This window comes from Eptatretus burgeri, chromosome 8 (genome assembly GCF_056783735.1).
Source record: "Eptatretus burgeri isolate ZD-2024b chromosome 8, Ebu_testis_v1, whole genome shotgun sequence".
NCBI classification, from domain to species: Eukaryota; Metazoa; Chordata; class Myxini; order Myxiniformes; family Myxinidae; genus Eptatretus; species Eptatretus burgeri.
This window is the reverse complement of record NC_140968.1, coordinates 5,575,440-5,593,133: the sequence shown is the minus strand read 5'-3', so window position 1 is coordinate 5,593,133 and position 17,694 is coordinate 5,575,440. Positions and strand designations below refer to the sequence as shown.

The 17,694-nt window shown below is 42.3% G+C and overlaps 1 protein-coding gene across 4 annotated transcripts in view; it reads left to right on the top strand.

Annotated features, from left to right (window-relative positions):
- Positions 1-528: 528 nt before the first annotated feature.
- Positions 529-17,694, top strand: part of SLC25A44 (solute carrier family 25 member 44) — a 71,161-nt gene continuing 53,995 nt past the window's right edge. Inside the window, exons 1-2 of one of the 4 annotated variants that reach the window (XM_085890771.1) lie at positions 529-844; positions 5,963-6,121. In XM_085890771.1, the coding sequence (XP_085746897.1) occupies positions 5,981-6,121 (141 nt within the window). In that variant the 5' untranslated portion in view covers positions 529-844; positions 5,963-5,980. The other 3 variants (XM_085890773.1, XM_085890770.1, XM_085890772.1) reach the window with 3 other exon arrangements.

The window sequence follows — 17,694 nt, the reverse complement described above, 5'->3', positions numbered from 1 at the left end:
GGATAATTGGGGTCGTTAAAGGCAAAAGTGGTGGATCTCGGTATATTTCAGGTCTTCAACTGCAAGTTCAACGTCTCAGACAAAACAAGCTCAAATGAGCTAAGATCTCGTACTCTTAATGATGATGTCATAAAACGAATATGACGTCATTGTGATGTATCAGGTGTGTGATAAATCATTTGTGCTAATGCCCGGTTTGATTCCCGCAAATAAAATTCAAACGGCTTGCCCAGTTTCGGAGATAATGGTATAGGCGATTTCCATTAGCGGCGATATTATGACGTCATAACTTTTTTCTCGGAAGAATTTCCAAAATCGGAGATGGTTACTGTCTGCGCAGGGTATTTTTACATATATATGCGAAGTTTCAGGAAGTTTCGATGAAAACTGTAGGCTGTGAAACAAAAAAGTCCACAAGAAGAAGCAGAAGAACAACAACGTGAGTCAGACTGAGATGTCCTCCCCGATGATCTAAAAAAAATGGCAGTGCCTTTTGAGTCGATTTCATCACGTGGCTAATGCGGAAGTGACGTCAGCTTAAACAGCGATGGTGTGCAGCGAGTTTCGCAGTAACAACAACCAATCACGGCCAATGTTACGAGGTTTCCTTGTGGCTTATTTTTTTGGACACGGTTTTTGAGGATTCTGATTCTTTAGGCTTCCAATGAGTCGAGTGAAAGATTATGCGTCGAATAGATTCCGAGTCCCGTGATCTGGTGACCCCGAGCAAATGATGATGGAAAGTGTGATCATGGGGGGTCCTCTGGTCCGATTCGAGCTCTGTGGATGTTGAGGAAACCTGAATCGTCAGTTCGAGCATCACGAACCCTTCACACAACGAGTGGTAGGTTTCTTTGTTTATGTTGTACGTTTCCTCTCCTGTGCCTACCGACATCACCGTCACAACATAGTACGTCTTGAATTGTTTACCCAGGCCGCTCGAATTGTCACATTGTTTGTTGTCCACACATACTGTATGTTCCCGATCCCACTCTCCCTCTGTTGTTCTACTTCTCCGAACTCATTAATATCCCATTCTTCCTTGCCCCCCCCCCTTCCCGACACTCTTTGTGGAGTTCTACTGAAGCGTTCTGACGTGGAATGTGACACCCCAAAATGATCGTCATGTTCTTCTGTGTTGATTCGGCTCATTAACGACCAAAAAATCCTGAAGAATTCCCATGTTTTAAACGCACGTCATGTTGAGGTGTATAGAACAGCTTAATCGGTCTTTCTACCACAGCATGGCATTCGAATTACAAAACGAATAACAAAACCAATGATAACATTGTAACGAAGCATATTATCTATATATTGATACTGAAGGACCAATTGTGTGCTCCTCCTAGCGGTCACGTCACGTTTTTCTCGGTACTGTGACCTGAGAAGTTTTGACACGGTGTTTGTACGTCAAAGTAGACACGTGCACAAAATGAGGAGACTTCTTCACAAGGAGTGGTGTACACCAAAAATGTCGTGTACAAGGACGTTTTGTAGACCTCATTTGGTAAGGCCATGGAGTACATCGACTGGGATCCGGCTCTTACAAGAGCCGTCACTGGTTGTGATACTGGGCTCATGTAACGGAATCCATCTGTGACGGGGTTTCGGCTGGTATTCATTAATACTAATATTGATAATTATAATAACAAGTCTGAAGACAACGATGCTTCACGAGCTGTATTTGACGATGTTGATTGTTTCAGAAGTCAAGGATGAGACAATGTGATAATGTTTGACCAAGTTATGAAAATGATCAACATGATGTGGTACGAGTGACGGGTTATTCGCTGCAAAATGTCGAAAACCCGGATTCGTTCAACAACTTTCAAAATTTGACCTTTGCATAACCTTTAAAGGTCACAAAACAATGTTGTGGACATTAAAATAAGGAAACAGGATACGTGCTATAGCTTATTGGAGTTAGTTCGTCGAAGAAGGTCGAAAACCCGGTTCGATTCCCCCAACTTTGAAAATTTGACCTTTGTGGCCTTTAAAGGTCAAGGATTATGACCTTTGGTGCACAACTTCCTCTGGAACATTCCAGGAACAATATAACGTCATATAGGCTATATGGCATTTCGCACATTCTTCAGATTATCCATACTTTGATGAAATCAGCGTAAAAACAAACTTGAAGGGGACGCCACGGGCAAACTGGCGGGAATCGGGAAAAACGTAAACGATGAAAGTTGTAGTACTCGAAGAGCACTACTTGCATACCAACTTTCATTCGAAACAGTTGAAAACCCAAGGAGCTCGATGCCCAATTTATTGATTTTTTTTGACATTTTCTAAGTTCGTGACCTTGACCTTGGGACGAAAATGAAAAATTGAGCTCCGTGGGGTGCCATTGGTGCCATTGGGCTAATTATGCAGGTGCCATTGAGCTAACCAAATACCGAAACCCCTGCCAGATTCGACAAACCCCCTCGGAGAAGATGTAACTTGAAATCGGCTACCCCCGAAAAACATGTTTTTTGGGCATGGCTCCACCCATAATGGGCGCAGCACGCCCATTCTCAGGAAAACACAACGAGATCATGATATAAACCTCCCACCCAAATTTTATCAGACAGACAGACAGACACCCATAACTAATACAAGCCGATAGGCGGACATGGGTAGTCGTCTACCCAATAGAACCTGACGCGATTGTCCCATTCGATGGGGAATGACCTGAGGATTAAGTACAAGAAAATTCATGATTCTAGCTTCAAGGGTTAATGCTGCAGATGGTTTTTTCGTTAAAATACCCCCACATTTAGAGGTTTTTCGGCCGTTGCTAGGCAATGAAGGGGTCCAGAGCAATGGTTCTTTCTCACACATAACGAGGACATACCATGAACCTACCATACCAGTTTCATGTATATCTGACACACATAACGACTCGTTATATCTCTGAGATATAACGAACTTCGTTTTTTTATTGTTTTCGACCAGGGTTCATTTAAATGTATCTTCTCCGACAGTTTTCATAGGATCCGGCTGGAAATTTTTGACAATATGGCTGAATGTACTGCCCACAATCGCTCATGGCATGATTTTTGATTTTCGAAAAAATAAATTCTTTATGATTTTTCAAAAATTTCAAAGTCCCGTTGCTAGGCAACGGTGGTGTCCATAGCAATGGTTCTCATTTGCACACAACTAGGTCATGGTATGAACCTACCAACCAAGTTTCATCAAAATCGCCATTGTATTAACTGAGCACTGGACCGAAAAGAGGGACAGACAGACAGACAAACTTATTGTTGCAAATTCGCGCCCGCCGGCGTGCGAATGGCCACGTGACTCGAATCGCGGCACGTCGCCCACCGGACGGACAATTCCGTCGTGACCCTCTCGGACTAACGCCGGGAACTAGTCACGGGTGGGCCTTTCGGCCTCACCACGATCGTGCCAATCGGCCCCCCGCGTGGGATAGGGTTGTTCGCCAAATTCGACCTACCTAAGTACTCACACGGAGGGTAGACCGGGCGATCGCACCTCGCCGCAGGTCAACTCCGGACACGGGCCGCTTAAGCGGTCCGTTCCGTGCTATCGGGATAACCGAGCGGTGTTATCGTCGGCCTCGACGGTTCCGATTAATTATTGTGCGTATTAAGCCCACTACGAACCCTTTACGTGAAGCAAGATGGAGATTCAAACGAAGGAAAGGACGCAGCGAAACGGGGAACAATTCAACATCATTAACTTTATTTACACTACACACGAAGAGCACACATATATCAATTTAAAACAAAAACAACATTGCAGAGCTAACCGAATACGCGAACACACGGCAACACTTATACAGTTTTACTTTACAAGACACGGCGCCACAAGATCCATACAAAAAAACAAAAGAAAAGGCCACCCTCAAAGACAAGGGGGCAGACGGGGCCCGTGGGCCTTTATGGCGTGGGACTTGGCAGACCGAACTTGTCCCACGAGACCGTTGCAGATTACCTGCACCCTCGCGGTGCGATGGTGGGCGAGCTCTCTCCGGCGCTCCTTGTACGAACGCGCAGGTCCGCGCGACACAGCTGGCAGAGCGGCACCTCCAGTCCGCGTCCCCCGCGACGTCCGGACTCCCCACCGACTGCAAGCTCCAACGAGCGGTTCGCTCTACGGACCGCTTCTCCAAGACCCAGACGGGCAGAAGACCATGAACCGCCGACTGATACCGACACTCTCACCGACCGCCCTGACATGACCTTCTCTGACCTGACTTCCTCTCGTGTCACTCTCTTCGACCTAACTTCCCCAGCACCCCGCCCCTCCCTTCGCGGCACGCGGGAGGGGGGGGACATTCCACCAGAGAAATTGGGGCGGGAGTTGAGCTTCAACCGTCATTCTTGTTTACCAGAGAAATCGGGGCGGGAGTTGTTGTTGTTCCCCTTTTGTGTTCGTGGAGATGTTGACGGTTGCTGGCGGAGTGGTGAGGATGGCGTGGTTGTTGAGGCAGGTGTGGTTGTTGTTTTTGTGAAGCGGCGTTGTGGTTGGTGGTTGTTGTATGATGGTGGTTGAGACATGGTTGGTTCAAAATAAAGATAGAACAGAAAAACGGCTATCTCAAAGCATCGCAGCCCGAATGAATCACATTTATTCCCTCTAAACAACAGATTTGGGGCTAACTACACATGTACTTAAGAGATACCTCACCTACGGGACCTGAATGGTGGTTTGCGAATTTCCACAGCCGTAACAATATCGACGGAAATACTGATAATAAGGGGAGAACAAATTTCAAAAAAAACTTTTTTTTGAATTATTTTTTTTTTCGACGACATCAACTTCCCAATAGTGGTCACTTACTTACTCGTGAACCAATAACGAACATATAATCCCCACCCTGGCCCAAACACATACTGGGTTTGGTGAAGGGCAAGCCGTTGATCCTGCACTATGGCAGGCAGGTATTTCTGCAAGGCTGGGAAGACTAATGGAAATTTGGTCCAATGGACCAACGGGCCTACGAGTGACACAAAAAAGTTGATGGAGAGCAAATGAACAACATGGTAGATACTTCTTGAGATGTTAATTTTTTATTTTTTTTAAATGTGAAATGCTAATATCCCATATATCTAATTGACTTTTAAAGTACACAATGTTTTGTATTAAAATTTTGGATGAGGAAAACAGAAAGAGTTGTTGCAAACTCAGCAGATCTGTATTTTGTTAAACATGCTTTGGAAACTACACTTTTCTTTGTTGGGATGAGAATGTATATTTGATTTAAGGACTCGCTGTCTGCATGCAACTTGTACAACTTGTACTCAACTCATGCAACAACTTGTACAAACTCTGCTTTTGCAAAAAAAAAAAAGTGGAGTTTTTGTGCTTTTATTAATTTTTTTAACTTTGCTGTCACCTTCATCAAGGTGCTTGTACATGAACTGCCTGCAGTAAATGGATGTTACTAAACATACTTCTACTTTTAATTGCATAAGTAGACGATGGATGAATGAGAGCAGGGTATGGGATTTGAACCTAATTCTATGTGCTGTGTTTTGATGGGCAATGCCAATGAAAAACCCTTCCACTCAACCCTCCCCCCCCCTCCCCACCCCATAAACACCAATCAAATCGATTTTCTGTAAACGAATAGTTTAAAAGGCATTCTAAGATTTGCACTTCAGCTACCACAAAACACTTCACTCTGCAAGATACGCCGTTGTGTATGTCTGGGTGGTGTTGAGGTGTCGTCCACCAAAGGTGTTCTCGGGTCAATCTGAGGCGGTCCCTTCGGGTTGGTGCCTGGAACATCCTATCCCTAAGAGATGGGGATGGGCCAGGCATCTGCCCGTTGGGAGGGGGGGTGGCCAGATGGAGGCTCCTGGATTACCGGCAGAAAGTGGACGCAGCGACACGCTATGGCGCATGCTCCCAATGTATGTATAAGGCATTGCTTCTTCTCTGTGATAAATATTCTGTTATATTATAATATCAAGTCTATGTTGTATGTTGTTATCACTAGACCACTTCAGCTTCAGTGATGGACGCAGATGGGCGTAATATCCGCATCATCGAATGGGATGACCTCGATAAGAGGAAGTTTTATACTTTTGGAATATTGATGACTATGTCAATTCGAGCAACTGTCTACCCTGCTGCACTTATTCGCACACGTTTACAGGTGAGTGCGGTGGATGTCATTTCACTCACATTTACCAGAGATTCACACATTGTTCTCCAAGTTGGATATTGACTGAATGTTAATTTATATTGATTAACAGAGTAACCAAATCTTAAGGACAGGTTCATTCCATGACTTTTATGGTCTTGCGGCAGTGCTCGACACGAACCTTTTTGGAGAGGGGTTGCCTTGCAGGGCAACCATTTCAAAATTTTGGTTGCCCGGGAAAAAAAAAAGAAAAATAATAATTTTCACTCGTTTTCTGAATGACTTTCACTGCAACAAATGGGTAGTTATACATGCCAATAGTTGTAGAATGGGAGCCACGTAACCACGTTTTACAGACTATTCACCTCAGTTCCCAATTTTTATTTTCCTGTGAAATAATTTGAAATAATTATTTATGTTTATGCATGTGCTTTCTATGACCGTTTTTACAGCCATTTTTCCCTGCTGTGCAGGGGTTTGGCTTTTTCTTGAGGCAATGTTTTATGGCCGGATGCCCTTCCTGACGCCAACCCTGGTCGCCTCTTACGACACACAGGGATATGGTACACCTATTCTAACCGGGGCATACACCGGGACCAGTACACTGGCACTCATTTCGCCGACCTCGGAAGGATGACAGGCTGAGTCAACCCCCTGGTGTTAATTCAGCAGCCAACGGGGCTTGAACTCAGGACACTGGGATCCCAAGCCGCCACCCTAACCACTAAGCCAACACCAGGCTTTATGCATGTGCTTTCTATACAAAATAATAATTGTAAACTAGAGGGCTGCATTCGCTTGCAGCGAATATGTATTTAGCAACATCATGAACTTTGACGCCTATGATCTCGGAAGATATAGGTCACACAACTTTGGTCAAATAAGAGTTTTTTGTAGGCTCTGTTGTAACCTATTAGAAAATGTCAGCGGCTAACCTGTATCTTTCCGTGGGGCGAAGATATGGGGCAAAATGTGTTTTTGACCAACGTCATGAACTTTGACCCCTACCGATCTCAGAAGATATAGGTCACACAACTTTGGATTAGTGAGGTTTTTTGTAGGCCGTGTTGTGACCTATCAGAAAATGTCAGCGGCTAACCTGTATCTTTCCGTGGGGCGAAGATATGGGACAAAATGTGTTTTTGACCAATGTCGTGAACTTTGACCCCTACCGATCTCAGAAGATATAGGTCACACAACTTTTTTGTAGTGAGGTTTTTTTGTAGGGCCTGTTGTGCCCTATCAGAAAATGTCAGCGGCTAACCTGTATCTTTCCGTGGGGCGAAGATATGGGGTAAAATGTGTTTTTGACCAACGCCATTAACTTTGACCCCTACCGATCTCAGAAGATATAGGTCACACAACTTTTTTCTAGTGATTTTTTTTTTGTAGGGCCTGTTGTGCCCTATCAGAAAATGTCAGCGGCTAACCTGTATCTTTCCGTGGGGCAAAGATATGGGGCAAAATGTGTTTTTGACCTTTTGTGTGACCTTGACCTTAACCTTGAGAATTTCAAGGTCAAAAGTTGACGCTGCACTTCCTTGAATGCAGCCCATTTCAAAGACATAATTGTTACTGCTCCTAGACAAAAGCCCAAGGAGGAGTTTATGGGCAATGGATGTGTGACGAAAATAAAGAATTCCAGTAATAATAGTGTATTTGGCATGGAATTGCCAAATACATAATAAATACGAATCTTTTCTTTAAAAAAAATGAAAACATGAATTGGGTCATACACACTGTTACGATATCGCCACACATGCTGGGCTCATGACGTATGCACTCAGACTTGCCACCACTCCTGGGCCACAAATAACTACACAGCCTGGAGGGTTGTCAACCAACCGAGGACGCCGGCAAAGGCAATTACACCGAGCAGGGTCCTCACATCCACAGCAGCGTTACCGACTCGGTACAACTACCTGAACTCGGGTCCATGCCCTTAACGCGCACCCGAGTACTTATTACGGTTGACCGGAACCATAGGTGCAGCATTGACTAATTGTGGAGCCAATGGGTGGGGCAAAAACTTCCTGTCTATCTATTACATACTTTCTAGATCGGATCAATGAAAAAAGGATAACCAAGCAGACTTGAAAGATGTTCAACAAGGAAACAACAATCCTTTTGTCACGCAAGCAAGGTGATAATTATGAAGCACGTACTCACAAAGCAATTAATCAAGCAGATATTCACAAGCAGGAAAAGGCATGAAAGAGCAGACTTGCACAGCAGACATCTTACCATCATTAATTCCATGAAGAAGGAGATGAGAAGAATTGAGGAGAAAGAAGCAGATTGGAGTATGGCGATGACTTCTCCCTTACCCCAAGCAACCAAGCGGGGTTGCATTGGGCCAAGTATTGAAAGGGTGCATTATGGGGGTGACAGGTTGGGTGGTGGAGTGTTGGTGTTGTGTCAGAAGTGTGTGGTGTGAGTGTATATTGAGCTAGACAACACCCCAGAGACTTCACTGCACCCTTGGCTCATAGGCCGCTCACCTCCAGCCCTGGCACAACTTGCTTCGGCACCTCGTATACCAGTGCAGCTGGGTCCAGCACAACCCTGCACTTCAGCAGACGATCTCCCAAACAGGCAGTCTGAGATGTACTCGTACCGCTGGTGCATCGACAACAGCCCCCGGGCCATCAACAACAACCCCAAACCAAGCTGAGTCCTGGCCTTTATAAGTTCCATGCCAGGCATGGCTTCGAGGGAGCAAGCTTCACACGAGCATCTTTCCCATGTGTGCATGTCAGACGGGGGCAGTTGCAGCGATGGGACTCTGGATAATTCCCATTTTGTCACGTCTGATGGGTGCCGCCACCCCTCTCCTCGTGGTGTAGGTGTAGTGAGGAAGCGTCCCCACTCCTTCCCTCGTGCGGAAACGTTCCTTTGTACTGCGGGTGTGTTTGAGAAGCATTCTCCCACTTAACAAATGAAGGAAGGATGTGGGAAGGTAATTCAACCGTTCCGGAGGATTAATTGTCTACAATGAGACAAGGATGAACTGATGGTTGAATTGTGAATGATAAAATAATGTCTCAAGTGGTGAGGGAAATGGTCACAGACGGACCGAAGGACGAGAATACTCCAACTGTAGGGTTGAAGGAAAGACCAACGTGATGAAGGAAGGGTTGTTGAATTGAGGTTTGGTGAAGCGGATTATTGGTGGATTGAAAGTGGCAAATGGGGAAACATCACATGGGGAATACGCAGACTGTACTCTCAAAACATTTCCCCCCTCAATCCCCTGCATAAAGGGGCAAAGGTCCACCTGACACATAAACTAATGAAATAACTCATTCTGGGGACTCCTACGTGTACATGGATGCTCTCCCCGGGGTACAGTTCCAAATCCATAACAAAAAGTTTGATTTGATATTGTAACAAGCCGAAACCATTTTTCCACTCTGCAATCATAACTCGTTTTGGTTTTGTGAGCGTCAAGCAAGGTTCGTTCAGGTGGAATACACGGTTGGCTTAGTGGAGGACTCCAGCGTCACACAGGCATGCATGCTTTTTTTTATTGGAAAGCAGTATAAAAGCCCATCAAAAATGACGAGTTGGAATTATTTTATTCAAAATATTGGGTGGGGGGGGGGTTGTTTGTACACGTGTTCATGACCAGAAAGCACAACCGAATACCCCGATTAACATGGCACCGGGGTATTCGCTTCTGCTTTCTGGTCATGAACACGTGCTGGACACCCAATGAGGGCTTTAATTTAGCGAAGTGCTCGGGCTATCCACATGACTTAAACTGCGTCTCACGTATGATTGCGCTTCAAGTTGCACGCTAGAACGTCCAGGTCCGAGTATCTGTAATGGTACCCCGTACTCCCCCCGTTCTCTGTTGGTCCGAAAGGGAGTGGTGGTGGTGGCTGTGCTTCTTCTTGCGTATGGCAGCTTAGCTGCCGGCGTAGCCATCATTTCTTGGAAGCGTGACTGTGTCGCTGATGCAGTGCCCCTCTACGAGTACACACTGGTACTCATTTTGCCGACCTCAGAAGGATGACAGACTGAATCAACCCCCTGGTGTATTAATTCAGCGGCAAACAGGGCTTGAACTCAGGAACCTAGGATCCTAAGCTGCCACCCTAACCACCAAGCCAACACCAGGCTACAGTGGCTGTGCTGGAGGCATTTGTAGTGGTGAGTTATGGCATGGTGGTTGAGGCGTCGTTGTGGCTGTTAATGGCGATGGTAAACGGGCTTGGGTTGTGGTCCGCTGCTGTAATTTTTATTTCTTTATTTTATTTTTATTATTATTATTATTATTATTATTATTATTATTATTATTATGAAGGAATCTTGATGTATGAAATGTTGCAACGTTAGGGTTCGAGTCTGGTGAAGTCTGAGGTGTAACGTCTGTTTGATAATGGCGCATGATTTGAAGGGGATATGGCGCGTGTATTCAATCAAATGACTTCTCCCTGTTGCTTTGGTCTTTGGTGTACATGCATGAATGAAGAAAGGTTGTGTACACTGGACAGCAAAGCAAAATAATGGGAAGAAAGACCTATCTAAAGCCCACGCAACTCGTATTGTCCCATAAACCCACTACACATAAGGGAAGGGCTATCGAAAACAAATACTAATGAAATAACTGTCTCGTGACCGCTGTATGTTGTTTGCCATTCTCTTGGGAGAGTGTCATTTTCGCAGAACCTCAACAATAGTATGGTAATTCCCCACTTCTGTGGTGTCGATGGTTTCATGCAAAGAATCAGAGTATGTTATTTTCACTTCTAATACCCCCTCATATCAGTAGTGGTGCTATAGGATACACATTTACATAGAAAATTTGTGTCCTCTTACCCCCACATTGAATCCCAGGGGCTCTGATGTTTTTTTTGTTTGTTTGTTTTGTTAAATTATCTGAAACCTTCCCAGGCACACCCCAATTGTAACCACCAGTTTTCAACTCATTCCATCCAAAGGTTTAGGAATGTATAGAAGTCAAATACCAACAAACAAATCCACAAACTGAAACTTCTCAAATTAATTATATGTAGTACCTCTTAAAATGTTGTAGCTAATGCCTGTATGGCGACGTGACGAAAACTTCAAAATTGATCGCTTGGTGTTTTACATCACAAATTCTTCATAGAGTGGCTGAGCAAGAATAAAACATTGTTGTGTTTCTGCAAAACCAGCACTCCTCCGAGGCAATGGCACCCAACATAAAGCGATCCTAAGTTATCTCATTAGTATTTGTCCAGTGGGAAAATGGGACAAGATGCGTTGCATTGGGCTTTTAGATAGGTCTTCAACCTTCTATTCTTTCACGTCTTTCATGTTTCTTTTACTTCCTTTTATTTCACACAAAACCAAGCGTACATGCTCGTCAGACCGATAACGCTATCTGTGGAGCATCGAGAAGAAGCAGCATACGCATGCCAAGTTCCTGTTCAAACGGTATGCCATAAACCAACCGACGCCTCACCTCAGACCCTCATTATACTCACCACTACGCTCACCACGATAACAACAAACGCCTCTTAAAATTCACTACAACAACCTGAGTAGAGGATCAATGGGGTTTCTGAGGCAGCCATTCAAATGAATGGGGGAAAAGGGAAAAACTTTCTGACTCAAGCCCCAAAAGCCCAAAATAGGAGACTGATTTTCTCCCCTCCCATGCAAGCAAATCTAAAATCGAGACTGATTTTCTCCCCTTCCCACACAAGCAAATGCAAAATTGAGACTGATTTTCTCCCCCTCCCATACAAGCAAATGTAAAATTGAGACTGATTTTCTCCCCCCCCCCCCCTTCCATACAAGCAAATGTAAAATTGAGACTTACTGATAAAAGCACTTCTTCCCTTTCATATTTTCATTCCACTCCAAGAACGAACCAATGAATATTTGTCCATGTTCTACTTTGGGGAATAACTTAATTTTCCCATTACATTCATCACCATCGAGTATATTCACAAAGATTACTTTGGAACTTGGTTCTTGGTTTAAGTGTCTTTGTTGAGCAGAAATGAAATGATAAACTTCTCTCAATGCTCTTGTTTGACCACCTCCTGAGCCACATATCATTTTGAGATTGTCGTAAATTGTTTTTCCATTGTTCAATTGATGACCATCAAAGTTTTCAGTCCATTCAAGGATATTTATTTTTTTCTTTACATCCTTCAACTTCTTTGTAATTAAATTTATCTGCTTATTTGTTTTATCTACTTTTACCCCGGTTATTTCTTCAATAAGAATTATTTGATATTTCTCACATTCTTTATGTTTCCCATTTAAATACCAAGGATGATTACATCTTCACTCTTTGGTTTGGTTATTGCTTGGTTCTATCATTTATACATCAGTAAAAAGATGGCGGTAGCCTGTTAAAATTCCCAACCCAATACCTTAACACTTATACTTAAAACCATAAGGGAGACGATTGATTCCATTCTCGAAAATATATCTTTTATCATCAAAAGCTCCGAATGCTTTCTTATTTCTCTCTTCTGTATATAATTGATGTTTAAAACTTCTTATTGTATGCATTTTTCTGTACTCTTCCTTCTTTTAGGTTAAACAGTTGGAATAATGTTTAAAGTTTATTGTTTCCTTGACTATTTTTCTTTATTCCCTTTAGCTTCTTATCACACCTTTCAATGTTATTGTTATCAATATACGTTATAAGCATAAGACTGATCTCAATCCTATAAATTCACTCATGACCTTCCCACCCATCTTTAAACTTACCAATAACCTTTTTATTCTTTGATGAAAACAACACATCACCTGACTTATAATTACTTGTATCATATATATATATATATATATATATATATATATATATATATATATATATATATATATATATATATATATATATATATATATATATATCAATCATATCCTCATATACATCACTTGTCTTAATTTCTAATATAAAACTATCTGTATCCACATACAACAATGACATATTATCCTAATACTTTGATTTTAAATTATTATAATTATAGTCAGACATGAACGACTTTGACAAGTCAAGAATTGATGTTCCTATATAAATAGGTTTATCCACTTCAATACTCTCTTTTTTTTTTCAAATAAATAGCACAAAAGTTCTCTGAAAACACCTCCGCTCGTTCTTAACTTGATCTCTTAATTAACCTTGAAGCCTATTTCCAAGATGTAGCAAGTCTTATGTTTTGTCGATTCCGAACATTTTTCAGTCTTTCCAAATACAGCATTATTCATTAATTTATAAAAGTCCTTCTCAAAATCTGTTTTTGCTTCTGTTCTCCTTTTTGTATTAAAATCAATATACTTCTTTAACCAATGACTGTTTCAATTTCAAAATTCGATGAATTTTTCTCACTCTCAACCCAGCAGATAAATATTGGCTCAAGTTCCTTTGATGCAAAACATAACTTTCTTTATCATTTAATGTCGTAAGTAGTTTTTCTGGAGATTTACCTTTTATATTGAATGACTGTTGGTAATCACTTAACCATTATTTTCTTGGACTTTCTTTATCAGGGGCATATGGTAGGTCTTTATGTTTGTGATGAAGTTCTTCTGGATATTTTAGATCAACCTCAAAATAATATCCAACTTCAGCTTCATCCAATTCTTGTTGAGAGGAGACAACAATGTCTTGTAAAACTTTTTCATATATTTCTTAAACTCATTTAAGTTTTCCTTAAGGTAAAGATTGAGACATAGCCCACCCATACAAATTGTTAGCATCATAATACATCAGGTAAGAGTTGTCCTCATTCTTATTATAATCAGGAAGATATTTGTTATTTGCTTTAGCATATCTCTTGGAACATACTTGAGATATTTCTCCTCTTTTAGCCTTCTCTATCATTAAAAGCATATCTATATCACTGATTAATTCCAAATTTGTTTTGTCATTTTTAACATAGCATTCCAAGCCAAACCCGGGGCTGTGTAATAGTGAACGGGGTCTAATCCACTAGAATTTTTATTATCACAGACTGTTCTAAAAGTTTCAAACACATCAGCCAATAACAATACATCAGTTTAAGATACAAATCATGATATTCTCCAAGATTCTCTATATTAAACTTCTCCCAAACCTTCTTCGCTGGTCTATAATCTCTATCGGAAATATGAGTTTTATTCAGCTTGCCATAGAAACTTTCCCTTGAAGGAAGTTGTGTTTCTTTAAACTTCTCAAATGAATCCATATAGTCATACAGATATATTCCCTTTTGTGATAAGAGATCAATCTCTTCTTGATTTGAGAAATGTGATTTAAGATTCGGTAAGTTTTTAATATTTGATGCTAAGTTCGATAATTATTAATGGATTTGCCATAAACTTGTATGTGTCAAGAAATCTGATATGGGTTATGGGGGATGTATGAATTGTTTTTGTGAATGAGATGTATTTTTGATCTGTGAGGAATGGCAGAAATATCTCCAGATGTCTTTGAAAGTTCATTTATAAATAGATGTGTGTCATAGTGAGCGTTGTTGTGAAGAAAGACAGGAATAAAGTTTGGAGGCTTGTAATTAAGATTACAATGGGAATGAGCTGGACCTCGATATTTACCAGTAAGATGACAGTGATCCCTAACCTTGACCTCTCCCTCAATTTTCTCCTCACAAATATGACAGATGCTGTTCTTTCTAAATTCCTTTTTCTCTCCCTTTGTTAATGACATTGGTTTATAGGTTTTAACCATTATTTCTCTTTGTCTTGTACAGTCTCTTTCCAATTGTCTTACTCACTCCTCTGAGGCATCTTCTCTTCTATAAAGTTCTAACTTCTTGTATTCATCACCAACAGATGATTTGATATAATAACAGAAACCACAAGGAGTATGTTTTTGGTATTTATTTGTGTATGATTTATTTGGATTAGGAGAAACAGTATCTATCTTTTCAAGGATACTTTCAAAATCAGCATATATCACAAACGGATGTTTTATAGATTTGTTAAAATCTTTGAATGATATGTTTGAACCTGCTTTTGGTAAATTGATTACGGTTGATTTATGATTACTACAATATTTTGAATGTTGATTTAATCGTTCTTTTGAATTAAAGGGGTTGAGACATCTCTTCCAAGGATACGTTTTACATTTTCTCTTGTATGGTTGTGATTTGGTTAATCTTGATAAATTTTCGATGAAAGCATAATGTGATTTTTTTTCCTTTGAAGTAAAGTAGACAAGGTCGATGTGTGTTTCATCATTTTTATAATTGTTTGAAATTTTTCATATCTGAACTTTGTTTGTATCCGTTAATCCATATACATTAACAGATAGATTATTCATTGTCTCAAATTTAGGAATATCTCTCAATAACATTGGAAACATTAAATCTTTAACAATTAATGTATTCTCGTATTTCTTGTAATGTTCAACCCATTCAGGATTCCATTGTGGAGGATGAAAGTGAGCAAGAACAGACCATAGAAAACGTTTATCTTTGTTTTGAATATTAACAACTGCTTTCTTAAGTTTTGTCTCTTTTGGTAAATCAATATAAGAAGAAGCTTGAAGAGGATCTAATTTTAAGAAGTGTATATCTAAAAATATTATTTTTGTCATAGCAAATCCACTACCTACTACAGTGTTATCAACATCTTGTTCTTGTCTCTGGAGTTCATCGTAAACATCACATCTTATAAAATTTTGAAATGATGTGATAAAGTGAGGGTTTGTCCTCATAGAGGGAGTAGTTTAATCACCTTCTCTTACCATATTCAATTTCACTCCGATACAAAACTTAAAAGTTTTCATTTCACTTAATGTGTTTTTAATTAGTTTCAATACTTTGTTTAACCATATCAACGGCTTCAATGATTGAAGATGGTCCAGGGTATTCAAAGCAAAACAATCTTATTTTTATATGCCCTTTAAAGGTCCCATGACACTAAAACCTTCTGGTTATTTATATATTAACTTGACCTTCAGGTCAGGTCAGGTATGGGAGCATGTGCCAGAACAGCGCGTCGCTGCGTCCACTTTCCACCGGTACTCCAGGGGCCTCCGTCTGGCCATCCCCCAGGCAGATGCCAGGCCCATCCCCATCTCCTTGAGATGATGGTCAACCTGCTGCAACCATGAGGCACGTGGTCGGCCCACTGGCCTCCTCCACTCATGAGACTCCCTCGCTGAGAGAATCTGGTGAGCAGGATCAGCGTCAGGAAAACGAGCCACATGTCCATACAGCCGCAGCTGACGCTCACGGACTATGCAGGTAACAAATCTCATCCGAGTCTCTCTCAGCAACCGCTCGTTGGGCACAAAATCCGACCAGCGATAGCCAAGGATTCTCCGAAGAGACCTGGTACCAAAGGAATTAAGTCTCCGTCTCAGATCCTTGGTCAAAGTCCAAGTCTCGCACCCATAGAGCAAGACTGGAAGTACCAAGGACCTGAAGACTCGGACTTTCGTCCTCCTGCACAGGTACCGGCAGTGCCACACCCCATGATCCAGTGAATCCATGACTCCCCAGGCCCGACCCAGACGTCTATTGACCTCCGGCTCACAACCTGCGGAGACATGAATATCACTGCCAAGGTAAGTGAATCTATCCACGACCTCAACATCCTCACCACAAACAGACACAGACAGGACAGCAGCATCCAAGATGTCACCGAAAGCCTGGATCTTAGTTTTGACCCAAGAAATCCGTAATCCCAACGGCTCCGACTCCTCATTCAGCACGTCGCGGGCCCCCAAAAGGATATCTAAGGTCTCCGCAAAGATGACTGCATCATCTGCAAAATCAAGGTCCGAGATCTTGACATTGCCAAACGATGCACCGCAACTTGATCTCTCCGACATCCTCCCAAAAATCCAGTCCATACAAGTGCTGAAAAGTGTGGGGGCAAGTACACATCCCTGACGAACTCCAGTAACAACTGGAAATAAGTCAGAGATGGTACCACCACACTTCACAGCACTCTCAGTACCAGAGTAGAGTTCAGACATCAGATCGATCAGTTTCGGTGGCACCCCACGAAGACCAAGAATCCTCCAGAGGACATCCCGATTCACTGAATCGAACGCTTTACAGAGATCAACATAGGCTGCAAGCAGCCCCTGCCGAAACTCTCGTCTGCATTCGTTGAGGACACGAAGGGCAAGGATACGGTCAATCGTTGACCTCTTTGGTGTAAAGCCTGACTACTCTGGATGCTGCTGCTCAAGCAGATGGTGGCGAACCCTATCAAGAATTATCCGAGCAAAGACCTTGCCCGGCACTGAGAGCAGCGTCACCCCTCGGTAGTTGTTGCAGTCTTGGCGATCACCCTTCCCTTTCCAGAGAGGGACAACAAGGCCCCTCTTCCAGTCAGTTGGGATGATGCCTGTGTTCCAGGCAGAGCACAAAACTGCATGCAACGACACGAGTGCAGCATTTCCACCAGCCTTGAGAAGTTCAGCATGGATGCCACAGATCCCTGGAGCTTTGCCCCGTTTCAACTGGTTCACCGCAGCCCGTGTTTCCACAAGCGATGGTGGACCACAGTTGATTCGAGGGTCAGCAACAGGGATTGCAACACCCTTGACGTCCAACTCGACAGTTGGGGGATCAGCCTGGTACAACCGCTCAAAGTAACCGGCCCAGCGGGCCTTCACT